The 27,415-nt window shown below is 43.2% G+C and overlaps 2 protein-coding genes and 1 pseudogene across 5 annotated transcripts in view; all 3 read right to left on the bottom strand.

Moving 5' to 3' along the window:
* The window catches only part of LOC139538675 (protein TFG-like), a 28,379-nt gene extending 17,949 nt beyond the window's left edge, over window positions 1-10,430 (bottom strand). Inside the window, exons 1-4 of one of the 4 annotated variants that reach the window (XM_071341007.1) lie at window positions 10,089-10,430; window positions 6,027-6,240; window positions 5,597-5,680; window positions 1,156-1,302 (exon numbers count right to left, since the gene is read on the bottom strand). In XM_071341007.1, the coding sequence (XP_071197108.1) occupies window positions 1,156-1,302; window positions 5,597-5,680; window positions 6,027-6,210 (415 nt within the window). In that variant the 5' untranslated portion in view covers window positions 6,211-6,240; window positions 10,089-10,430. The remainder of the gene's footprint in view (window positions 1-1,155; window positions 1,303-5,596; window positions 5,681-6,026; window positions 6,241-10,088) is intronic. The other 3 variants (XM_071341005.1, XM_071341008.1, XM_071341006.1) reach the window with 3 other exon arrangements.
* Window positions 10,431-12,200: 1,770 nt separating this feature from the next.
* Window positions 12,201-27,415, bottom strand: part of LOC139538673 (protein jagunal homolog 1-A-like) — a 47,732-nt pseudogene continuing 32,517 nt past the window's right edge.
* col8a1a (collagen, type VIII, alpha 1a) overlaps window positions 18,508-27,415 on the bottom strand; it is a 41,435-nt gene continuing 32,527 nt past the window's right edge. Inside the window, exons 2-3 of the mRNA XM_071341000.1 lie at window positions 24,342-24,669; window positions 18,508-24,094 (exon numbers count right to left, since the gene is read on the bottom strand). Of these exons, the coding sequence (XP_071197101.1) occupies window positions 22,140-24,094; window positions 24,342-24,666 (2,280 nt within the window). The 5' untranslated portion in view covers window positions 24,667-24,669 and the 3' untranslated portion in view covers window positions 18,508-22,139. The remainder of the gene's footprint in view (window positions 24,095-24,341; window positions 24,670-27,415) is intronic.

The raw sequence follows: 27,415 nt of genomic DNA, 5'->3' as shown, positions 1-27,415 counted from the left end.
GTTGCGTTGCTGCCATGCTGCGCGGTCATGTTGCGTTGCTGCCATGCTGCGCGGTCATGTTGCGTTGCTGCCATGCTGCGCGGTCATGTTGCGTTGCTGCCATGCTGCGCGGTCATGTTGCGTTGCTGCCATGCTGCGCGGTCATGTTGCGTTGCTGCCATGCTGCGCGGTCATGTTGCGTTGCTGCCATGCTGCGCGGTCATGTTGCGTTGCTGCCATGCTGCGCGGTCATGTTGCGTTGCTGCCATGCTGCGCGGTCATGTTGCGTTGCTGCCATGCTGCGCGGTCATGTTGCGTTGCTGCCATGCTGCGCGGTCATGTTGTGTTGCTGCCATGCTGCGCGGTCATGTTGTGTTGCTGCCATGCTGCGCGGTCATGTTGTGTTGCTGCCATGCTGCGCGGTCATGTGTTGCTGCCATGCTGCGCGGTCATGTGTTGCTGCCATGCTGCGCGGTCATGTGTTGCTGCCATGCTGCGTGGTCATGTGTTGCTGCCATGCTGCGTGGTCATGTGTTGCTGCCATGCTGCGTGGTCATGTGTTGCTGCCATGCTGCGTGGTCATGTGTTGCTGCCATGCTGCGTGGTCATGTGTTGCTGCCATGCTGCGTGGTCATGTGTTGCTGCCATGCTGTGTGGTCATGTGTTGCTGCCATGCTGTGTGATCATGTGTTGCTGCCATGCTGTGTGATCATGTGTTGCTGCCATGCTGTGTGGTCATGTGTTGCTGCCATGCTGTGTGGTCATGTGTTGCTGCCATGCTGTTTTGTCATCTTAGGTCTCTATGTAGTGTTGTCTCTTGTCGTGATGTGTGTTTTGTCCTATATTTATATTTTATTTTTAATCCCAGACCCTGTCCTCGCAGAAGGCCTTTTGGTTGGCCGTCATTGTAAATAAGAATTTGTTCTTAACTGACTTGCCTATTTAAAAAAAAACATGGGGCAGGTGTGGAATGTGATTGGGCCACTGGATTAGAAGTGAAAGCCATCTCTTTCAGAGAGAAATGAATGAACTGATAAAAACAACCGGCCTGTAGCTGTTGGTATTTCATAAAGTTACAACAAATATGCTAGATGTGTGCATGTCTGTATTTCATTAAATTATGTAAAACACAATTCACACTAGCAAACAGATAGGGGTGTGTATGTGTGTACCTACCCCGGTCTGGTGCTGATGCAGCCAGGCCAGGTTCTGAGGGGGGCTCCAGGCTGTCCAGAAGACTGTTGACTTTGTTCCTGAGCTCAATGAGTTCCCTGCGCAGATACTTCACCTGACTGGACTCCAGAGGTCTCGGCTGACCATTCACTGTCGGGGGGAGAGAGTGTGAAGAGAAAGTGTGAGACGATATTTCGACGTCAATACATTTCAAATACTGAATGTGGCGTCTCGGTATGGAACTTCAAGATGTGGGAGAAGGAGGTGAGGGTGAAGGGGGGGGGGGGGGGGACTACTTCCACAAGCCATCTCTCTCCATCCACACTATAGCACTCCAGAGCCATGGAAGACAGTGATGGAGTAATCTCCCCCAGACAGCCCTCCTGATCGCTGTAACAGATGAGTCTTTAGGTCTGTACATTTATTATGGTCCGGTGTGAGTTAAGTCAATTCCAGACTAGACCAAACTAGATGAAACCAGACCAGGGGTTGGGGTCCAGACCAGATCAAACGAGCTAGGAACCGAGCAGCAGGCCTGTTCAGGGTAAGTAGGATTAACAGACCGTGATGTTCAGCTATGGAGCCAGAAACAACATGGGACCCGAACAAACCAACAACCATTATTACTAGTCCCCACCCCATCTCTCATGAACCCTGTCCTGTTAAAATCAAATGTAGGCTATGTCATTGTCTTTAGTAAACACATTACTTCTGTTACACACAGACATTTGCAGTCTAATAAGTCAGCATGCCTGCAGGTGTGTGTGTGATGGGGAATTCCCAGTGTCTTTGTGATCACAGACTCCGAAGCGTGGGAGAGATCCGCTTCTTGCCAGTGAGGAATCCTGCGGTTTGGACACACCAGCCCTCAGCAACATCCACACACACAATCTCACATAACTGTCCATGTATTCTGTAATTTATGTGTGTGTTTATGCCGTGCACCTGTCCTGTTAGTGGTGGGTCATAAGGGGGTAGACTGCAGACAGACACTAGGGCCGTTTCTTGGAAATAGAGCCCCAGACACCTGCAGTCTCAGAGAGGAGTAGTAGTCCCCTGGTTCCACCACCACATCACTGGGTCAGAGGTTAAAGTACATAGCACAGAAAATGTGGAGTCATGTCTCCATGAAATAACTATATAACAGCTGTTAGCACCATCTATCTGTAATATATACCCTGTGTTCTTAGGCAAACTCATAAATGAACTACTCTGATGTTGACATGAGGTCAGGTATGGTTAGGCCAGACAGATCCATCCAGGTCATGGTCAATGAGAGTGGGTTAAATGTCAATGTACTAGGAAGTACTAGGTTATTCAAGAGCTCTTTTCCAGAGAGGAGAGGAGCCAGGTAATACCGTTAACGGGCAGCATGCTGTAGTGATATACAGGATATGGCAAATATCATCTAGGAAAAATAAACAAAGGCTACTATGCATGACAAGAGTGATGAACAGTGCTGACAGTGGCTACAGTCTGGGCCTTGAAGATGCATGAGTACAGTTCTGCTGCTCACTGGGTCTGTTATGCTGTTAGCTCTGTGTGTGGGTGTGTTAGAGAGTGAATGAGACAGAACGTTTAACTGTGTGTGTGTTTGCTGTACATGTGCCTAGTGATGGATATAGGGCTGGGCGATATCAAATTCATTTGAATGTATGTTTTAGCGCAATGTTCCAAATGCCGTATCACAAGAATCTAGGTTTTTATTTCAAATTTTTTTTATGAGCGTTCTGTCTCCTTCCGTGCTTTGTGCACGGTGCACCTTCCCAACCGCACACTGACACCAAGCCCCTCCCCCTGCCACTCACAACAAAGACAACTTCTTTCTCTGACAACAAGCAGTTTAAACTCACTATTTGCATTTGGAGGTATGGTCATTTGGAAACAAACTCTTAGACATTTTATTGTAATAAGCTAGGTTTCCATCCCACTGGCATGCAAATATTCTACATTTTATATTGATAAAATCAAAATGTAATTAATTTTAGAAGGCTGTAACCTATCAAAATGTGGAAAAAGTCAAGGGGTCTGAATACTTTCCGAATGCACTGTATATATAATGAATCTGCCTTAAGTTTGAGAAGATAACAAATATTTTTAGGCCATACCGCCCAGCCCTAGATGGATCCCTGCCTAGTGCTAAACACCACAGCATACATCTGGGCCTGAAAGACTAGAGGAACCATGTATCATCTCAATGAGTCCCAGTGCTGCTCTATAGAGGCCTTACAGGCTGCAGACAGGCTGCCATAGCACCACAATCCTCATCAGCACTGACTGGACGGGGATGGACTTAGCAGACAATTACAATAAGAGTGATAATTCAACAGAGGAGGGCGTCTGTCCCTCATATGAGCCTCATCTCTAGAAGGCCAGAGGTGCTAAATCACCACACAGGAACCTCACAGGGACAGTGTGGTGCAGAGGGCTGAATGGGGGCGAGAGAGAGTTATAGGGGCACAGAGGAAAGAGAATATGGTCCAGGGATATCATGGAAAGGAAAAGGAGAGCCGCACACTCTAGGAGCTCAGATGCAATAATTTAATAACCAAACCACCAACGTGTCGACCCTGATGAAGACAGCTTGTCTGTTGAAACGCTGGTTATTAAATTATTGCATCCGAGCTCCTAGAGTGTGCGGCTCTCCTTTTCCTTTCCAAGTGTTCTACTCCGCTAGCCAACACCTCAGCTAAACAGGTGAGCGTTTCGTTCGCCTCCAGGGATATCATTGGACATGGTCAGTTGGGACCAGCAGGGGAACAATCAGCCGCACATAAGACTCTGGTTTGACACAGCAACGCCATATGACCCAAACCAGACGAAGGCGGTAGCTCTGTTCAGAAGTAGTGCATGATATGGGTGGCAGGTAGCCTAGAGGTTATAGAGTTGGGACAGTAACCGAAGGGTCAATAATTCAAATTCGTGAGGCAACAAGGTGAAACATTTTCGAAAATTCAGGTCAATGAGCCCTTGAGCAAGGCTATTAACACTCATTTCTCCAGGGTTGCCGTTGATAATGGCAGATCCTGGCCGTGGGCCCACTGAGGGTTTCTCAGGGAGTGGGATACACAAAATAAATTGTTCTAAGTCACACATGCCTATTAATACACACTTGTACATGTGAGAAATAGGGCACTTATAAGTACCCACCAAATGATTATTACTATTTATATGGGAAACAGGGTGTCATTTAGGATGACTCAACTCCTGGACCACGACCAGGACAGACAGACAAAAGCACTGTCCAACACTACAGGAGACCACCAAATCTCACATAGGAGAGTGGAAATCCTTTTAGAATTCCCTTAACGTTAGTGGAATTCTACAGACAGGATTCCAGAACCCTGTGTGTGTGTAACATTTAGCAGAGACCCAGGGGGTCAGGAGAAGATCCTGTATAGAGACACTTCCCTCCTGCTCCCAATCCTGGCACACGTCTGGAAATATGGGCTCCATGTGAGGTCACGACTGTGGCGCATGCTGACGCTCTGGGTCTCGGGATGGAGTAAAAAAAAAGATTATTTTTTAAATAAATCCCCAAACATTTATTTTCTTCTCCTTCATTCTGTCTGTCTTTTCTGCCACTCCCTATCTATCTAATAATAGCAGGGACAGTTCAGGGACACTGTGCTGCAGTATAATTGGGAGCAGAACACATGAAATAACATAATGAGGTCTGACAGCATTGGAGATGAGCGGGAGCAGAGGTGTGTGTGTAAACGGTAACACACACCTGACATCTGCACTGTAAAACTAAGGCGGATCCATAACACCTGGCCAGTGTACAATTCTGTGTAATGGACCCACAGCTAGACCACACCTGAAGTCTCTCACACACGAGGGCATCATGATGATTAGGCCTAAAGCAGTAAAGCCAGCATAACTCTCCCTTTGACCTACAGTGTTCGTTGAAAAACAAAAGCTAATCGTCAATCCATCTATCATCCTCTGCAGAACACACTCTTAAAATGGGTTGACACCCAACAAGCTGGAGCTTGACTTCTGAGGGACATGTGAAAACAGACAATTTCACAAGTATAGCTTGGTGCCTCTACTACCCAAGCAGCAGCACATAGACACCGACCTTGGGACATACCAGCATGAGAGAATGAGTGTCTAAGTAGGAGTGTCGGGTTCAATGTCAAAATATGAGACTAGACTGCCTCCCAGTGGCGTGTTAATGTACATGAACCATAAAACTATTGGAGAGGGGGCTATTGGAACAGAACAGTCAGCCTGAGTATTCAAGTAGATACAAAGGATAGAAGTTCTTTAAACTACGGTACCATAAAGACTAGAATAACAGAATGAACCTACTTTAATTTCTAATGGGACAAATCAGGTTTGTTTGCTTATTACAAGATGGGCGTGCTTGGCACAGCAGCACATAGGCCCATACTGAAAAAGGGAGGAATGGTTAAGTATGTGTATGATAACATCTTACCAAACAGAGTGAGTTTCAGTATCCTACTGCACTGGATGGCAAAGGAGAGATCCGAGCTGTCGAAAATAGTAATGAGGTCATCATCTGCAGGAAGAGAGCAGAGAACAGCATCAGAATCAGGTCACATTCCAATCCTTTTTCCCACCATTTCTTGAGATAACAGCTATTCTGAAATGGCTGAATAGGTGAAACCTGTGTAACCTCTACTATTATGGTTGATGATTACTGTAAAAAGGGGAGGATGCCCCCCATCCTCCCCTTTTTACAGTAATCATCAACCATAATAGTATGATTCTCAAGTGTTTGAAAGAGAACCTGTTTCCATTACCAGCAGGAAACAGCTAAATGTTGAGGGGTCAGATGACATCTAGCTAACACAATGGTGATAATACAACTTAATCCAGTGCTTGTCTAGAGCAGCACAGCTTACCTTCGTCCTTGTATTTGATGGTGACCTCATCGTTGCTCTGCAGCTTGCCCCTGAAGACGCGCTGCATCATCAGCACCAGCTCGTCATAGGTGATGTCCTCGTTGTGGATGGGGATGCGTCTGATGTCATCGCCCAGCTGGGCCTTGATGATCAGTTTGCCGCTCAGGTCCAGCTGTCCATTCATGGTGCCGTCCGCCCTCTACTGCTCCCACTGCTGGGGGGGGGGGGGGGGGGGGGAGACATGAGAGATTTAACACACCTAGAGCATGCGGAGAATCATGTAAGTTGGATCATGGGGTCTTATATCACCAATTGGCAACAGATTTTCATGCAAACATTCTAAAATCTGCATAAAACAATATGCACATTTTCCACCTGAGATGTTTCCATGAAATTAGAGATGAGTCTCTGCGTGATGACGTAGTGCACATAAAAATACCTTTTGTGGTTCAATTCCCATGTACCAAATAAAGTTAAATGGGTTTCCATTGCATTTTTAACTCTACTGATGGTTCTCACATTGACATTTGTATTATATAGCGAGTGTGCCCACTCCGGTGTTGGCACGTGCACTCCAGCTAACAGTATACAGATACTGTAGCTGCACGCTGTTGGCTATAGCACACGAATGGCCTACATTATGAGATTAAAATGGATAAAAGAGCAAGATTGACTAATAAAACAAACAGCAGCAAGGTATCGATGATTACATCACCAGAATAATACACTCAGTATTTATTGGAAAGGAGCATCAAACTCATCACCTTGCACTTTCACCACCCTGTGAAGTTCATCATAACTTATTTCATCTGTAGCCTAATAAATTGCATGCTTTCCCGACGAGTTGTAGGGGTAGCAGACAGGACGTCATCGAGTGACTCCAAGTTTACTTCGATATGATTATATCAATATTAGCGCATTAAAACTTCTTAGGGATAGACCCCTTTTTTTCAATGAATGACATACCCAAATCTAACTGTCCGTAGCTCAGGCCATGAAGCAAGGATATGCATATTTTTGGTACCATTTGAAAGGAAACACTTTGAAGTCTGTGGAAAAGTGAATTGAATGTAGGAGAATATAACACAATAGACCTGGTAGAAGAAAATACAAAGAAAAAAATAAGTACTTTTTCTACCACCATCTTTGAAATGCAAGAGAAAGGTCCTTGTTATAGCCATCCCTCTGGTTGTAATTCCGATAGTGTCCACAAGATGGAAGCAGTATATGTGCAAGGTTTCAGATGGAAAACTTGAAAAATGAGTGAACAACAAGACATTTGCATTCATATTCCATTTTTCTGCAAGAATATGATCAAATCTGTATACTTGGACTTTTATTTAGCTTTCCAAGTATTAGTAGCCATATTATAAGTTCAACATTTACAAAACAACCAGTTTTCATAACTTAATATCCTTATAATTTTGGTCCAAAATGAAAAGGCATGCTGTCGTACAAGGTTAGTAGCTACATTTTACGACATATACATGGTTTCCGGGAACTCCCGTAAAGCCCAGCTCATTGGGTATCTAGCTAGCTTTGTTTGACCCCAATTGGTGCTTACTTGACAAAGATAGTGATGGCAAAGTCGTTCAAGTGATGGCCGCCCGCGTCATCGGCGTGCCATGAAGGCGTCGCTCTCTGACCAAAAATGGTGTCCTATAGGACATACTACACCCCTAATGAAATAGTGAAGTCTTGTTACCTTCTAGGATCTCTGAAGAATAGATACGGACGTAATTTGACTCGTTGAAACAACATTTAGGGTGAGATTTTCACAGATTCCTTTCTTTGAAAATTGAACGTGTGGAAATACAAAATTGATTGTGCATGCTATAAGGATCTTTTTAGGACATGAAAAATGAATTTATTTAACAAAACGACACTGAAAAATCTGAGCAAGATTTCAGAATGTAAGTACACATTTCACCCTCAGAGGCGAATTTATCAAACCTATCGCAAAGAAAAAAAAGTGTTTTGATGTTAGGAGCTCTCCTCAAACAATAGCATGGCATTTTTCCCACAGTAATAGATACTGCAAATTGGGCAGTGCAGTTATATTAACAAGAATTTAACGTTTCAGACGATATAAGACACTTATATGGAACGACATTTGTTGTTTCTCTAAAATCTGTGATCTTGACATAACGCGCTGCATGATTTACAACTGTCCCGTTGGCGGGACACCGATCCTTAAGAATTAAAGCTTTTCGACCGACATTTCTGATAATTCATTTTATCAACACAAAAAGATCCCAACTTGTCTAGTGTATTTTGTTTTGTCGACATCAGGCCTGTCATTACATTTTTTTATCCAACATGTACTTTACTTGCATAAAAAGGTTGGAAGGAAACCTGATTAGTGACCATGTATTTTCAATGGCAGTTCTTACTTTCATAATTTCACCACAAGAGGCATTGTGCTGATTTCCAGTATATAGTAAGCCCCACCCTGCTATAAATGTGGGAACATTAAAAAAACATGTGTACTTTGGGGAATTTAAGCCATTTACTTGTGTTACAAAAGGTGATTAAAATAAAAATAAAAAGTGTTAATGATTGAAAAGACAGTCTATCATTACCAATTTGAGGTAAAAAATGACCTCTGTTGGTGCCTTTAGGGTTAAGGAAAGAAAGGGAGGGCATAACAATAACAGGCGCCTATGATGCAAATAAGCCACTCTACACTAAAGGACTAGAGTCATATAGATGATTAGTAAGCCGACAAACAACCATTGAAAAACATAAGCATCATCACATTTAAAAAAATCCTTCAGATACAGACAAAGTGCTTGGACCATGGAAGAATGGTGTTATCATTAATATATCAACCTTGGATTCACTCATTTTTACCTTTGTATGGCAAACAGCACGTCACTGCCCTTTACGACATTGCTCAAGTGCTACTATATAGTTTACAGTTTCACTCTGCTTCCAAAGTCTAAGGTTCAAGTACAACAGGCTGAACTAGGCTGAACTAGCCTGAGCTAGCCTGAGCTGTCAGTCTGGTTCAACAAGACTTTGGCCTATAGGCCTAGTACTGTAACTTTCATTGAAAGAGGGAATTACCAGAATGTGTTGATTAGATCATGGAACACTACTGTTTAATGTCGTTAGAATTAAATACGGGCTAGCTAGCTAATCAGCTGAACTGATTAGATTAGGATAAACGATCTATTCCCTATCCAGTACACACTAAAATGAGCCTATCAAGAAAATAGTGAACTAGTGAAATAGTCAAATCACGTGAACTGCAACAACTTGTTGGTCTGGCCAGCAAACTAGAGCTAACAGTACAGTATCTAGCTAGCTAAATTAAATTACCAACAATAATGTGTCAAACAAGGTTAGCTAAGATTATCTACAAATTAGACTTAGTTAGTTAATAGTTATGTTATGCTAACGAGGACACCTTAATACGGCTTGTAACGTAACATAAATCCTTCTGTTATAGTACTAGTTAATGAAAGGGCGAGGTTCAGGATTGCAGTTTGTAGTCTTGTCTGATATTCAATATAGCTACCTTGCTAACTTGGCAGTTCGTTGTGATGTCAATAAACTAGCTAACTCAAAATCAGTTGTACTGGCTATATTTATAACCTAGATAGCTAACTAACTGTATCGTTAATAGGTGTCGAAAGGAAAGTAACTGGTATGCAAGCCAAGTTGTATCATAAACATAACCAGGCCATTTTCCTGTGTCACTGACAGGATGTAGAACCCTGCCAAATACAGACCCACTCAAAACTCCAATTCGTGGTTATAATGTTGACTTCCTGCAAAATATTTATCCAAACTGAACGTTCTTACCGGCGTCAAAAACGCATGTTTATCGACTTCATTTAACACAAACACACAATTTCATTGTATTTCTATCATCATGTAGCAATACAATTTCATTGCACTTCTACCATCAAATAAATTAGGCTATAAAAACAACAAACCCGATGCTAGCATCAATCGTTAGTTAGCAATGCTAACGATAGCTTGCGTTTCGAATCTCATTCATGTTGTCAACATACATATTAGGAATATCGAAAAAGACAAGTATATGAATCCCACCTGTAAATGGACGTCTTGATCCCGCTGTGGTATCGGTGGTTCTGGCAAGACCGTGTCAGGCAAAATCTGTTACCCGGGCTGGCAAACACAGAAACCCAGCTTCACATCAGGAAGTCTGTCCGCTTTGTCGACGTCAACCTGTACGTGGCATACAGCGGAGGGCGCAGTCGCAGCGGCTCAACTATTTGACAGTGACATTTGAGCGAAATCAGCAGATTTTTTTCTGCATAGGCGCAGGTTGAGAAATTTAGTTTTATATTATACATGTGTGACTCTGTGTGACTGCTTTCCTCTGTACTGTGTTTTGCAGGTCGTTCTTTTAATTTCAAAGGTTGTAGTGACACACAGTACAGGTAAAACGTTTGGACACACCTACTTATTCAAGGGGTTTTCTTTATTTTACTATTTTCTACATTGTAGAATAATAGGGATGACATCAAAACTATGAAATAACACATATGGAATCATGTAGTAACCAAATCAAAACATATTTTAGATTCTACAAAGTAGCCAACCTTTGCCTTGATGACAGCTTTGCACACTCTTGGCATTCTCTCAACCAGCTTCATGAGGAATGCTTTTCCAACGGTCTTGAAGGAGTTCCCACATATGCTGAGCACTTGTTGGATGCTTTTCCTTCACTTTATGGTCCAACTCATCCCAAACCACCTAATTTGGGTTGAGGTCGGATGATTGTGGAGGCCAGGTCATCTGATGCAGCACTCCATCGCTCTCCTTCTTGGTCAAATAGCCCTTACACAGCCTGGCGGTGTGTTGGGTCATTGTCCTGTTGAAAAACAAATGATAGTCCCACTAAGTGCAAACCAGATGGGATGGCGTATCGCTGCAGAATGCTGTGGTAGCCATGCTGGTTAAGTGTGCCTTGAATTTTAAATAAATCACTGACAGTGTCACCAGAAAAGCACCTCCACAACATCACACCTCCTCTTCCATGCTTCATGGTGGGAATCACACATGTCGAGTTCATCCGTTCACCTTCTCTGCGACTCACAAAGACACGGCGGTTGGAACCAACAATCTCAAATTTGGACTCATCAGACCAAAGGACATATTTACACCGGTCTAATGTCTATTGCTGGTGTTTCTTTACCAAGCAAGTATCTTCTTCTTATTGGTGTGCTTTAGTAGTGGTTCCTTTGCAGCATTTCGACCATGAAGGCCTGATTCAAGCAGTCTCCTCTGAACAGTTGATATTGAGATGTGTCTGTTACTTGAACTCTGTGAAGTATTTATTTGGTCTGCAATCTGAGGTGCAGTTAACTCTAACACATTTATCCTCTGCAGCAGAGGTAACTCTGGGTCTTCCTTTCCTGTGGCGGTCCTCATGAGAGCCAGTTTCACCATAGCGCTTGATGGTTTTTGTGACTGCACTTGAAGTAATTTTCAAAGTTCTTGAAATGTTCCATGTTGGCTGACCTTCATGTCTTAAAGTAATGATGGACTGTCATTTCTCTATGCTTATTTGATCTGTTCTTGCCAAAATATGGACTTGGTCTTTTACCAAATTGGGCTATCTTCTGTATACTACCGCTAACTTGTCACAACACAACTGATTGGCTCAAACGCATTAAGAAGGAAAGAAATCCCACAAATGAACTTTTAACAAGGTACACCTGTTAATTGAAATGCATTGCAGGTGACTACCTTATGGAGCTGGTTGAGAGAATGCCAAGAGTGTGCAAAGCTGTCATTAAGGATAAGGGTGGCTACTTTGAAGACTCTCAAATATAAAATATATTTTGATTTGTTTAACACTTTTTTTGGTTTCTACATGATTCCATATGTGTTATTTCATAGTTTTGATATCTTCGCTATTATTCTAAAATGTAGAAAATAGTAAAAGAAAGAAAAACCCTTGAATGAGTAGGCGTGTCCAAACTTTTGACTTGTACTGTATATAATGTATTGTCATAAACAGTTTACTTTTAATGGTATCATTTGCCTTCCATACTACTTCACAGGACTGAAAATGAATTAATTATTTGTCACTAAGCGTAAGTAGCTGTAATAAAAACTCATTGAGCACATTACAAGGTCAGTAACAATCAAGACAACTAAAGGCACAACAATCTTGACACAAGACAACAAGGATTCAATTTCCCTTTTTATTGATGGTAAAAAAGAACGTATGAATTGAGGGGGCAATGGCTCAAGCATACATGTCATTTTAAGAGATATATGAATGATGAACATTACAGTTTGGGCACATTACATGGCGGGGGCAAATCAAGACCCCTTGATAGCAGTCAAGACACAGTGTAACCTTTCAAGCCTACTTAGTGAGATAATGCATCAATTTTTTTGCCATTGGAACACAGAATATCATGTCTCTCAGGCTCAAGCTTTGGGCAGTACTTGTGTGCATGCCTTATAGTGCTTTCAATATTTGACAGATTAGTCAACCGATGTCCATTTACTGAAACCATGGCAACAAACTTGTTCAGCCCTCATTCCTCCTCTGTTGAGACAAAGAGTCAGTTGAGAGATCCTCCTTCCGGCTGCAGTCTCACACAAGGGCCTGGTTCATACACACACATCTAACAGCTGTATCAGTAAACATTGCGGTCTCAGAGGAAGCTGCAGTCTCTCTCGTTCGAACTCTGAGGCTTGTCAAACTAAGTAGAGTGTTGCTGATACTAACTGCTAGCTGGCTGGCACAGCTCAGGCTAGGTCCAGTAAGATCCAGGACCTGAGAGGAAGAGGCTAGTTGACATGGCAACAAGTAGAGAACCAAGGTAGTAACACCCCACAGCGTTCATGAGAGAATATATTTTTTTAATGTAACCTTTATTTAACTAGGCAAGTCAGTTAAGAACAAATTCTTATTTACAATGACGGCCTACACCGGACGAACCAGGACGACGCTGGGCCAATTGTGCGCCACCCTATGGGACTCCCAATCACGGACGGTTGTGATACAGCCTGGATTCAAACCAGGGTGTCTGTAGTGACGACTAGCACTGAGATGCAGTGCCTTTGACCGCTGGGCCACTCGGGAGCCCCAAGATAGATGAAATGGGAAGGAAAAAATAGATAACATGGATTCAGAGTAGTGGAATGAGACGTGTGTGTGTTTGTGTATGTTTTTGTGTGTGTATGTAATATACTAATGTGTGTATCACAGGACGTTGGTGGAACCTTAATTTGGGAGAACGGGGTCGTGGTAATGGCTGGAGCGGAACAGGTGGAATGGTATCAAATGTGTCAAGTCAAACACATGGATTCCATGTTTTTGATGCCCTTTAATTCACTCTGTTCCAGCCATTATTATGAGCCATCCTCCCTTCAGCATCCTCCTATGGTGTGTGTGAGATAAAATGTACATTGAGTCAGTGTCTTTGAAATGGAGAGAGAGAGTATGCAAGCTTGGCGAGAAAGAGTATGCAAGGTTGACTAGACAATCTGGAAAAATAATGGACAGGGATTATGAGGTAGTAAATAAATAACAATATACAGTACTTATAAATGCATCCTAGAGACAGACAGAATTTTTTTCAAAACTCAGTTCTTCCCTTGCCTCAAAACCCACAATACATCTTCATCACTTCTTCTTCTTCTTCTCCTGTGTGAAATCGAACCAGGCGTCCAGCAGTTTCTTGCTGTAGTATATCTGACAGGCATCCACCTGCACCGCCACCACTATCACCAGGTACATGACGGTGACTTCCGCCCAGCCGAAGATGAAGCGGTAGGCCTGGCCTTGGCAGTAAAGCTCCTGGGCCTCGCCGAGCATCTCCATGGCGCCGTAGAAGAGTAGAGCGATGGAGAACAGGCCTGAGCTGATCATGGAGATCACCAGGTAGCTGATGTTGTTCTTGGACAGCGACAGGCTGCTGGTGACCAGTGGAAAGAAACTGATCAGGTAGGGGTACTCCCATCTGTAGGGATTGGCCTCCGGGTCGCTGGGCACCAGTGGAAAGGAACTGATCAGGTAGGGGTACTCCCATCTGTAGGGATTGGCCGCCGGGTCGCTGGGCACCAGTGGAAAGAAACTGATCAGGTAGGGGTACTCCCATCTGTAGGGATTGGCCGCCGGGTCGCTGGGCACCAGTGGAAAGAAACTGATCAGGTAGGGGTACTCCCATCTGTAGGGATTGGCCGCCGTGTCGCTGGGCACCAGGTCGAGTTTGCTGATGGTCACCTGGGCCACGAGCCACAGCAGAAGGTGGACAAAGTTGAGCTTCCGCAACTCCTACTTTATCAAGGCACTGGAGGCACAGAGGAAAAAGGGGAGAAGGGTTGAGACAGTATGTTTAATGTTCCGATAGAAAAGTAGGCAGACAAGACAGACAAGCATACAGACAGATAAGTGCACAGACAGATATGATTACCTCAACTGGTACTGCGGGGCCACCTTCTCTCTGTGTTTGAAGTCACTCGCATCAGTACCTGAAGCTTGAGGGCCCACACGAGACATCATGGTAACAACCTGCTTCCCTGAAAACCAAGCAACAAACAATCATTAATCTTACTAGACTAGTAGGCTTGGGGCTCTACTCAAACCTTAGCGCTGAAATTCAGCGCTAAAGCACAATTGAAATGTAAAGGCAATGTTTCCGCGTTGGAGTGGACGGCAATCATGTTGCATATGTCAGCTCAGTTGGAAATGGCCTGTAGCCCTTTCCTGCAGTCAATGACAAAAAGCACCCTCTTTGGCCTCATGGGTTGAATATTATTCATATTTTTGATGATTTCATAATTAATCAATATTATATATTTTTCAAACAATTAAAACAATCTGGTGTTTCTATGTAAAACAGTTTTGTTACATTTCAGTCTTCTATGATGTTCTGTATAAACAGTGTAATTTGGGATGCAAACTCAAAATGTAATATACATTTCAACTCTATATCTGACATGGTACAGGTGTCTTCTTTTTTTTGTTGCCCATAACCATGTGTGTGAGGTGTATACTTTTGTTTCAAAGTAGATTTGTTTAAGACTACAAAGAATCACTCTGTGTGACCCTGATTTAGCCCACTGCAGTTAAAGGCTACATTTACGAGATTGAATAGAGCCCCAAGTGTGCATTTTCAGCAAACATTCTAGAAGATTCTATGTAGTAACTCTATATCCAAACCAATATATTTAATGTCGTTTTTTTAAGCCCACATCTGATCCTTTAATAATATGTGTTTTTCACATGCATTTCATTCAAAGAATTGGTTATGCAGACACACACACACCGATGTGATGATCAGGCTTCTATTTCTACCCTAAAACAATTAAATATTAAAAGCTCCTCTATCCTTGAAGTAAAAAAAAAAATCAAGAACAATGTAATTTCAATAAATATGACTGGCCCAGCAAGTAGCTACATCTATTGAGCCCAGCCAGTGTTGCCATATTCGCAGTTTTCCTGAAAATTGGGCTACTTTGATAACGATGTCGCTGAGCTAGTGGAAATTTGAAATGGAATTTGCATCTGTTGGCCATCAAGTCGGCTATACATATCTATGCAGTTGCAGGCTACTGTAGCCTACCATTTGATACAATAAATATATATCGAAATTACAATATCACTGGAGTTATTGCAAATCAATTTGTGCCACTTGTGTAGCCTACCTTGACCTGGCAAACGGATTTAATAAATAGCCTAAAACTCAGTTTGTTGTTTTAGCCTTGTGTTATTATGTAATTATTAATGGCCATATTTAATTAATTAAATCGGAAGTTATCAATTGTGATAATCGTAGCTCCGCACAATAAAAGCAGGGTCCCTTTTTTTCCACTGAGCTTTTTTCTCGCAGCATCCTTTTCAAGATATGTGAACTGTTGGTAAGAAACCAAAACATGTATTTTTGTGTTTTGCGGAAGAAAGAAAGCACCTCTTATTATGAGGAAATACATCTATATGTCCCCATAGATGTGCCTGAAAACTATAGGATGGATCTAAGATATAATAGACTATTTTAATAGTCATCTGAACGAGTCAAGGGACAGTAGCCTATCTGTCTGGCAGCACAGTATCCTCATCTCTACACCATATGGCATATCCAATCAGCTGCAATGATCATGACTATAGTTAATGACTGCATTATTAAACCAGAGCAAATTTACTGTAGCCTAGATCAGGAGCAAGTACAATTCGTTTATTACATTTGGACTGGTGAACTGCACTTATCTGATGTGCACTTATTATAGTCACACAATGACATAATACCTGTCTTATTTGGGCTCCCGAGTGGCATAGTGGTGTAAGGTGAAGCATCTCAGTGCAAGAGGTGTCACTACAGTCCCTGGTTCAAATCCAGGCTGTATCACATCTGGCCGTGATTGGGAGTCCCATAGGGCGGCTCACAATTGGCCCAGTGTTGTCGGGTTGTGGCCGGGGTAGGCTGTCATTGTAAATAAGAATTTGTTCTTAACTAGTTAAATAAAGGTTAAATATAAATAAAAGTCTTGATATACACTGAGTGTACAAAACTAATTAGCCTCTACCGCTTCTCTCTCCCGGATCCGGGATCCTCCTCATCAAAAAAGCTGACTAGCATAGCCTAGCCTAACGGGACAGGGATATCATATAATATAATTTTCATGAAATCACAAGTCCAATACAGCAAATGAAAGATAAACATCTTGTGAATCCAGCCATCATTTCCGATTTTTTAAATGTTTTACAGCGAAAACACAATATGTATTTCTATTAGCTAACCACAATAGCCAAACACACAACCGCATATTTTCACCATGTTTCCACCGCATAGGTAGCTTTCACAAAACCGACAAAATAGAGATAAAATTAGTCACTAACCAAGAAACAACTTCATCAGATGACAGTCTTATAACATGTTATACAATACATTTATGTTTTGTTCGAAAATGTGCATATTTGAGGTATAAATCATAGTTTTACATTGCAGCCACCATCAAAAATAGCACCAAAGCAGCCAGAATAATTACAGAGAGCAACGTGAAATACATAAATACTCATCATAAAACATTTATGAAAAATACATGGTGTACAGCAAATGAAAGATAAACATCTTGTGAATCCAGCCAATATTTCCGATTTTTTAAGTGTTTTACAGCGAAAACACAATATAGAATTATATTAGCTTACCACAATAGCCAAACACACAAACGCATTTATTCACCGCAAAGGTAGCTTTCGCAAAAAAAAAATATATATATAAAATTAATCACTAACCTTTGGACAACTTCATCAGATGACAGTCTTATAACATCATGTTATACAATACATTTATGTTTTGTTCGAAAATGTGCATATTTATAGCTACAAATCCTGGTTATACATTGTGAATACGTAGCAACGATTCACCAGAATCTCTGGAGATATTTTGGACACTCACCTAATCTGACCAAAGAACTCATCATAAACTTTACATAAAAATACTTGTTGTATGGCAAATGAAAGATACACTGGTTCTTAATGCAACCGCTGTGTTAGATTTTTTAAAATAACTTTACCATAACATACAGCTTGCGTTATTGTGAGACAGCACTCACCAACACGGCGGAGAATAGGAGTCAACATTTTACACAGAAATACGAAATAACATCATAAATGTTTTCTTACTTTTGCTGGGCTTCCATCAGAATGTTGTACAAGGAGTCCTTGGTCCAGAATAAATCGTTGTTTGGTTTTAAAATGTCAATTTCTTCTGTCGAATTCGCGCCACAATGCTAGCCAAGGTTGCTAACATTCCCATCCTCTCTTGGCGCAAAGAACGGAAAACTCCAAAAGTCCCAATAAACATTGAATAAACTGATAAAACTTGGTTGAAAAAAACTACTTTATGATGTTATTATCATATGTATCAAATAAAATCAGAGCCGGAGATATTCGCCGAGTATACCGAACGCTTTTCAGAAGACAATGTCGAGCTCCCCCGCGCGCCGTCGAAGACAAAGAAAATACCGGACCTGTCACTCCAAAAGCTCTTATTCGACCTCAGATCAAGCTAGACACCCCATTCCACCTTCCACTGCCTGTTGACATCTAGTGGAAGGCGTATGAAGTGCATACATATCGATAAATAAAAGCCAGTTGAATAGGCAGGCCCTGAAACAGAGCCTCGTTTTCAGATTTTTCACTTCCTGTATGGAAGTTTGCTGCCAAATGAGTTCTGTTTTACTCACAGATATAATTCAAACAGTTTTAGAAACTTCATAGTGTTTTCTATCCAATAGTAATAATAATATGCATATTGTATGATCTAGAATAGAGTACGAGGCAGTTTAATTTGGGCACGATTTTTTCCAAAGTGAAAACAGCGCCCCCCTATTGACAAGAAGTGTTAAGAACACCTTCCTAATATTCGGCCTCAATTCATCAGGCCAAATGACATCAATAAGTCTATTTTATGGAAAGAGCATAATGTTCATAATGTTTTGTATACTCTGTGTATTTTGAAAAAAATTGTAACAAAGGACCTTCTAGTTAAATCATCTTTATTATTGTTTTAAACAACATCAACAGTATAACAGTAAAAACATTACAACTCTGGGTTTCTTTTGGTTTACTGAAATCTTTAGCACCATAGGCCCAAATAAAGAAAGAAAACTGAATTCATATCTGGAGTCAATTTTCTAACAAAAATGTTTTAACTACATTTTATTCCACTTCTGCACATTTAAAATATAGGAGGTCAGTAGTCAAAATAATACATTATAGTGATAAATGATAAATGCAGAATTTTTTCTCCGTCAAACGTATTGTTCTGGGGCCCTGGGGGGGTAGAAGGGTAGAGGGGAGGGGCGGAGGTGGGTGAGGGAAGGGTGGATGGGTTAGTTATAGGGACATGGGTGAGGGAGAAGGAGAGGGAGGGGCATGCAGGAAGGCATTTTCACCGTTCTTCCGCTCTTTTTTAATGTTCTACTCTTTGGGTGCGTTTGTAAATTCACTCTGGAGTTCCAGAGAGCGCTCCGAGTGTAATCTGGCCATTCGTAAATTCAGAGCATTTCTCTCTCAGAGCGTTCAGCGCACACACTGGACGCTGGCCGAGGAGTAAGGCTGATCTGAGCGTTCTGACCTCACAACTGCAGTCAAGCACCCAAGCTAACTGGCTAAAGCTACTTCCAGACATAAATGAGAGAGCCCCTCTCTCTGACCTTTTTTCTCCGACCTAGCAGATTTGGTTAGGCTGTTTCTATGTTATCCAGAGCATTGGTGACTGTAACTGTGCTGCTGGCAACAATTTAATTACGCTTTTTGCCAACGTTTACTGACACCGGCCATATTCTTTTTTTTCTTCTTTTTGTCTTTTAACCCCTTTGACATCAAAGTATTCATTATTCTTAAATCTTAACCTCCACATAGAGTACCTATAATCAGATTATTTCAATTTTGTACTGCTGAGCCAAGAGGGATTACACACCTTTTTCATGTCTAACATTCATTCAATTATCTTATTCAAAAGTTATTCAAAAGAATCACAATTGATTATCAATGTATCTCTTACTTACAGAAACGTTTAGGCCCCTCTTATTAATGAGGGTCTGGGTCTTGGACAGATGTTTTTCATACGTCTGTCATTATAACACTACTGCTTTATTCAGCTGACACCCGACACATACAGCAATAAAAGGGTTTGTAAGGACAGCAGTGGTCTTCCAATTTTTGGGTACAATAGTGTCTGTTGGAGCCTTATTCTTTACTTGCCACAAGAGGCATTGCTTTGCACAACACTAATACACCCATAATACATTATTTTGCCAACCATTTAATGCGACAAAATCACCCTTATAAACATCACAGATGATGCTTGTCTGCAAAAGTTTAAAAAATAATCAAACAAATCAATCAAAAACACAACAAGAAAGTTACGCAACAAACTAAAACGTGAAATAAACCATTGCACCACTTTATTTGAATCTTGAACTCTATTGGTTTTCAGTTGCCTTTCTATAAGTACTGTAATAGCACATTGCAGGTGCCATTTTACGAGGAATTATATTTGTTTTCTTTAGTTATTCAATTTACATTCTTTGCCACAGTTTCATTAATGACAGCTGCCAGTTTGCAAAGGAACATGTAGGGACTTGAGAAAACACTACAAGAGATACATCTCTTTCCACATCTGTCTGTGCAGCACTTTAAATTAAACTGATACATACAGTTGAAGTCTGAAGTTTACATACACTTAGGTTGGAGTCATTAAAACTTGTTTTTCAACCACTACACACATTTCTTGTTAACAAACTATCGTTTTTGGCAAGTCGGTTAGGACATCTACATTGTGCATGACACAAGTAATTTTCCCAACAATTGTTTCTAGACAGATTATTTCACATATAATTTACTGTATCACAATTCCAGTGGGTCAGAAGTTTACATACACTAAGTTGAATGTGCCTTAAACAGCTTGGAAAATTCCAGCAAATGATGTCATGGCTTTAGACGCTTCTGATAGGCTAATTGACATAATTTGGGTCAATTGGAGGTGTACCTGTGGATGTATTTCAAGGCCTACCTTCAAACTCAGTGCCTCTTTGCTTGACATCATGGGAAAATCAAAAGAAATCAGCCAAGATTGTAGACCTCCACAAGTCTGGTTCATCCTTGGGAGAAATTTCCAAACGCCTGAAGGTACCACTTTCATCTGTACAAACAATAGTACGCAAGTATAAACACCATGGGACAACGCAGCTGTCATACAACTCAGGAAGGAGACACGTTCTGTCTCCTAGAGATGAACGTACTTTGGTGCAAAAAGTGCAAATCAATCCCAGAACAACAGCAAAGGACCTTGTGAAGATGCTGGAGGAAACAGGTACAAAATTATCTATATGCACAGTAAAACAAGTCCTATATCGACATAACCTGAAAGGCCGTTCAGCAAGGAAGAAGCCACTGCTCTAAAACCGGCATAAAAAAGCCACACTACGGTTTGCAACTACACATGGGGACAAAGATTGTACTTTTTGGAGAAATGTCCTCTGGTCTGATGAAACAAAAATAGAACTGTTTGGCCATAATGACCATCGTTATGGAAAAAGGGCGACGCTTGCAAGCCGAAGAACACCATCCCAACCGTGAAGCACAGGGGTGGCAGCATCATGTTGTGGGGATGCTTTACTGCAGGAGGGACTGGTGCACTAAACAAAATAGATGGCATCATGAGGGAGGAACATTATGTGGATATATTGAAGCAACATCTCAAGACATCAGTCAGGAAGTTAAAGCTTGGTCGCAAATGGGTCTTCCAAAAGAACAATGACCCCAAGCATACTTCCAAAGTTATGGCAAAATGGCTTAAGTACAACAAAGTCAAGGTATTGGAGTGGCCATCACGAAGCCCTGACCTCAATTCTATAGAAAAATTGTGGGCAGAACTGAAAAAGGAGGCCTACAAACCTGACTCAGTTACACCAGCTCTGTCAGGAGGAATGGGCCAAAATTCACCTAACTTCTTGTGGGAAGCTTGTGGAAGGCTACCTGAAATGTTTGACCCAAGTTAAACAATTTAAAGGCAATGCTACAAAATACTAATTGAGTGTATGTAAACTTCTGACCCACTGGGAATGTGATGAAAGCTGAAATAAATTATTCTCTCTACTATTTCACATTCTTAAAATAAAGTGGCGATCCTAACTGACCTAAGACAGAGAATTTTTACTAGGATTGAATGTCAGGAATTGTGAAAAGCTGAGTTTAAATGTATTTGGCTAAGGTGTATGTAAACTTCCGACTTCAACTGTACATATGACTACATTTCACAATATGTGAACCCTGTTGATGTAATGGCATCTTTTAATGCAGTGTTGTAACGTTGTAACACTCTTAAGAGCGGTAGATAGATACAGAAATCTTTGTACCACAACATAAATGGTTATAAAAACTGCATATATGTACATTCACTCACACACATACACACTCCTCTCTCAGATTTTCCCAGGGACGGTCCGACGCGTCCTCCCATCGCTGTCGATCACAACAGCATCAATCTCAACAGATAGTTGATGTTTAAAAAAAAACATATACATTTAAAGACTTCTATAATCAATGCTCAAATTTCTCCAACATTTTCTCCCTCTGTCACTGTTTCTTCCTCTCTATAGTTGTTGTTACATAGGGTACAACAAGTACCCAGAGAAGGATGAGTGGACGTATTGGCCAGCGTATAGTCCTGCGGCCTGGTCCGAGGGTAGCTGGAGGTACACGGTGTCCCCGGGCTGTAGAGGTAACACTGCGCTCCCCGACGCCTGATCCAGGAATCCCTTCTTATACTCGTCATACGTGTACATCACAGGCTCATCGTTCCTCATCAGCGCCACCCACACGTTGGCCCCTTTGCAGTGGACGTGGTAGGCAAAGTAGTAGATCCCGGGCATGTCGCAGGTAAACACGCCTGTCTGGGGGTTGTAGTTCTGACGGCCGTTGTACAGGATCTTGTCGAACACCACAGGCGTTTCCACTGGTGGGAAGGGTATGGTCACCAGAGCCGTGAACGCGGGCATCTCCAGGCCATTGGCGCCCATCACCTCTCCACTGTTTCCTCCATATTTCCCCTTCTTGCCATAGCCGGCGGTCTTGACTCCGTCCAGCCCAGGAGGAATACCCATCTCAGGGAGGACTGCTCCCATGTTAGGGGAGAGGGCAGGGGGTCCGGGTGGGCCTGGGGGACCAGGTAGACCTGGCTGGCCTGGATTTCCTGGTGGTCCTCCAGGACCTTCTTTACCTGGAGGTCCAAGAGGACCAGGAACACCTGGGTTTCCGTTACCCTCAACGCCGGGAAGACCAGGTAATCCGCTGTCACCTTTAGACCCAGGGGCACCAGGAGGTCCGATCGGCCCACCTGCACCTCCCAGACCTGGAACGCCCTTAGGGCCTTGGGGACCCTTCTCTCCTGGAAGTCCTCCCTCTCCCTTTGGCCCAGATAGGCCTGGAACGCCAGGGGCGCCTGGTAACCCTTTGTGTCCGCCTTCCCCTTGGGGTCCTACAGGCCCAGCGGGACCCCTTGGCCCTGGCTCTCCTCCCTCTCCAGGGAAGCCATTCTGACCATGCAGTCCAGGAGGACCAGGCTCACCCTGGCCACCTGGCAGCCCCTTTTGCCCTCCCGCTCCAGCCTCTCCTTTTGGCCCTGGTTGGCCAAGACCTCCAGGGGGTCCCATAGGGCTAAGGGGACCAGCTGGTCCGATTGGTCCAGGTGGTCCAATCACACCTGGAAGTCCTCCATGGCCTTTGTCTCCCTTTGGTCCTGGGCCTCCGGGCATCCCAACCATCCCTTTATCTCCCTTGGGTCCTGGGAATCCTGGTTTTCCAAATCCGGGCAATCCAGGCTTCCCCGGCAAACCTGGAGGGCCTGGGTGCCCTTTCCCACCGGGCATGCCTGGTTGTCCAGGCAGACCATTCTGGCCTGGTTTCCCTTGGCCTGGCAGCCCTGGTGGACCGGTCTCGCCCCCCTCTCCTGCTGGTCCAGCCAGCCCCTGCTCTCCAGGAGGGCCTGGTTTCCCTGGTCCTCCTGGTGGCCCCAATATACCATTCATTCCAGGCTTGCCCACACCGGGCATCCCTCCCTGGCCTGGAGGTCCAGGGGGTCCTGCTGGCCCTTTGTGGCCTGGCTGTCCTGGCTGTCCAATTCCCTTGTCACCCTTGGGTCCTGGTAATCCTGGTAGTCCCGGCAGGCCCTTATGTCCTGGTTCCCCCTTGGGTCCTGGTTGTCCTGGCAACCCCCCAACCCCTGGTTTTCCTATCCCCGGGAGACCTGGAGGACCAGGGGGGCCCGAAGGCCCTGGCTGCCCCATATGACCGTCTCCACCGCTGGGGCCCAGCTCTCCAGGTACACCTGGGTCTCCCATGCCCCCTGGCTTGCCTGGAATTCCCGGGAGTCCTGGTTTGCCTACACCAGGGAATCCTGGGGGACCAGCGGGGCCTGGTTTTCCTTCACCTCCTGGCTGTCCTACCCCAGGAGGACCTGGTGGCCCAGAGGGTCCCTCAGGTCCTGCAGGCCCAGCTGGGCCCTGCTCTCCTGGCAGGCCTCCAGGGAGACCTCCCACAGCCCTACTGGGGATTGTCTGACCTGTAGGGGATAAGATGTCCAGTCAGTCTTAACATTCGAAGATCGCAGGCATAGCACAATATTCAGCACAAGAGCAAAATGAAGTACAATCTGCTTGTGTGTATGTCTTAACTAGAGTTAGGTTAGGTAATAAACATTGAAGATTGACATAGTCTCAACATAAACAACATACTATTGGCCTACTCCATAGTAGTGCGCTACTTTCGACCAGAGCCACAAGTCCTGTGAGATTGCCATTCGATCTCACCTTTGTCCTGTCCACTGTTGACTACCACACCTTTGCGGGGGTACTCCTTGCCCATGTGCATGGGCATCTGGGGGATCTCTTTTCTGTAATGGGGGTACTGCATGTGGGGCATCTCCTTTCCTGGCCACTGCTGCTGACGGTGCTGCTCTTTGCTGCCCATGCCCATGTGGGACAGGTGTGGCATAGGCTGGTGCTGCTGGGGTTGCTGCTGGGGGTGCTGCTGGTGCTGCTTGTGTCCGTAGTATACCCCTGTGTGAACGAGAGGTAGTACTGCAAGCTGAAACAGAGCCACGAGGAGAGGGGCTGAGAGAGAAGGCACGGCCATGGCCTGGGGAAGACAGCAGAGGAGAACTATGTTAGACAATCAGTAAATTGATCAATTGATCAAAAAGTCAATCAATGAGTCAAGGGAATCTAATTCACTGTCAGTATGTATTTTTCAATCAAATGCAAATAGTCAAACATACATACATGGCAATAAAAGCCATATAACTGGTAATATGAAAGCTTTTCCCCATAGAAAGAGATTCATGCCCTGATACACCTTCGCATTGTTCTGGCTCCACCTACTGGACAATAAAGAGCAATATATTACACAGACAGCGATGCCCACAGCTGACTACAACCAGTCACTCAACACTTATCCATGGGCCAGCCTTTAATTTTTTAAAATATATTGCCAGATGTAGGATGTGGTAACCACAAAACAGTTTTCTTTTTACATGCTCAATCTTGTAACAACACTGCTAACTGACTACATTTACATTTTACAGATGCTCTTATCCAGAGCAACTTCCAGTACTTAGTGCATATATTTTAATACTTTTTTTCTACTGTTCCCCCGTGGGAATCAAACCCACAACCCTGGTGCTTGCCATGCTCTGCCAACTGAGCTACACTTGACCGAGGCAGACCGTTGCTTAACACAATGTTTCCAATGCTGTTGCCTAGGGTCCGGTTTACGAGACTACTAACTGACTGAGCATTGCCTTGGCTTTCAAACAGCTGATGGAGCAAAATGATAACATGACTAATAGCCCTGTTATCAGACATACTATCAGACAAATGAACTGTCAAGGACATTTATACTTCACATGAAAGCTTCTGAAAATAACCTACCAGATCAGGAAAAACTCAAATGCGTTTCAGCCTACAAGTCATAGCAGAAAAAAAAGCTATTTTACTAAAGATAGGGAGTTGGGAAAATAAATTATTCTCTGTTAAGTTTAACATGTTCTTTCTTTCATTAAATAATGAATCATATAACGTGGCTGTTTTTGACGAGACTTTATGTGTGTCTCTGACCTTCTACTGTGAACCCTCCCAGATGTTCCTTGGAAATGAGGGCGCTCCATCAAGACTCAGCCACAGTATGACAAAGAGCATCAGGCCTGGAACTGGGAGATGGTGTATCTTGGCTTTGGTCCTCTTTTGTGTTACTGTAGACAATTACTTTTTAACCCATTAAAACACAGTTAAAATTCCAATACAAAATGTTGAGTTTGACTGTAATAGTAAAGATTATGTGAGAAGTAATACTGATTGATTGGTATGCAGTCTCAGAAATATGTTGTTATAGTGATGTACTTACAAAGGCTGGGCAATTTCAAGAATGCCATTGAACTGAATATGTTATCACTTACTGTAGTTTGACTGTTTGATCTCTCTCACACACAGTTTCTCTCACACACTCTCTCTCTCCCTCTACCTCTATATATTTTTCTCTCTCTACCTCACTGACTCCTCTGTCACTGTCTATCCCTCACTCTGTCCCTCTCTCATACAGAACACAGAGCTCTGATGGTCAAAGTCTGTACTGTAGGCTAAACACCAGTATGTTAGAGATCAGCCCTCCAAACCAAAGCTTTTTGTTCAGAGAGCTGGTCTGGCCAAAATATGCAGCACGAATTCGTTTTCTGGCTTGGCCAGTTAGGTAGCCAGTTCATTCCAATTGGTTGTCACAGCTGACCTTTGTGAATGAGAAATACTGATGGAAGAAGGATGGAATACATTTGTTGGAGAAGCTATTATTCGGTGTTTCTGTCAAATTCATACTTACCATAGAGTTCATAGAGTTCACACTTTCTGAAGATAAATAAAGACAAATTGCTGCTTTCTTAGGTTCTCTGGGGTTTTTACAGTATGTTTCCTGCCAAGCCTCCGAATCACAGCAGCAGCTTTTACAACACATACCATTTTAGAATAGATAGGCTACTACTTAAAAGTCATGCACAAGATTCAACCACAGGTATGAATGAATGATGTCAGAACTACTGACATACAAACATGTCTAATGCAGCAATGGAGGTCTACAGTGAGAAATGATACAGAGGGTATGGGTAAGTCAAGTCGTAAGGGATATCCGTTCCTGGTCAGTTCATGTGGTTGTGGTGAACTCCTAGCCTAACAGAGGTCCTGTTAGGTCCTCAGATGTTGGGCTGCAATTGTGACATTGTGAACAGGAGTTAACACAGATAGGTACAGGCTATCTGAGAAATGTCACCCCATTCTTCCTCAAGGAAGTCCAATAATTCACAGACTTTTTACAGCAGTGAGTGTGACCCAAGAAGTGTACCAAAAAGTGTCCATGCAATCTGTGTGTGTGTGTGTGTGTGTGGTGCATAGGTGAAAGTGTGCATGTGTTTGAATGTAGCAGGTTACGCACTGCGTGTCACTCACTCATGCGTAATCTTACTGCAGTGAGAGGTATTTCTCTCACCCCAAAGCCAACCCACAGGCATGCCAAGTGGAAATAGGAACACCTCACTGCCCGCAACCTCCCTGACCTCGTCACTCTCCGCTTCTCTACTGATCTTGTGTTGCTTCCTCTCCTACATTTATCTGTCTGGGGCTGCTGTCTGCACATGAGAGAAACAAGAATATGTTTGTTAATGCATATATGCATCTGTCTGTATTTTCTAATTTTTCATTCACATCCAGGACCCAGACGTCCCATCCAATGAGCAGAGCTCTGGTCCAACAGAGGCAGTCCAGACCGCCTTCTAGTCTTACACAATTTTTCTCCGTCTTGTGCATTCCCATCTGAAGGTCAGTAACGCAGACAGACATTTGGG

The sequence above is a fragment of the Salvelinus alpinus genome, chromosome 14 (genome assembly GCF_045679555.1).
Source record: "Salvelinus alpinus chromosome 14, SLU_Salpinus.1, whole genome shotgun sequence".
Taxonomy (NCBI): Eukaryota; Metazoa; Chordata; class Actinopteri; order Salmoniformes; family Salmonidae; genus Salvelinus; species Salvelinus alpinus.
The sequence above is the reverse complement of the archived record's forward strand: the minus strand, read 5'-3'. Positions and strand labels throughout refer to the sequence as shown.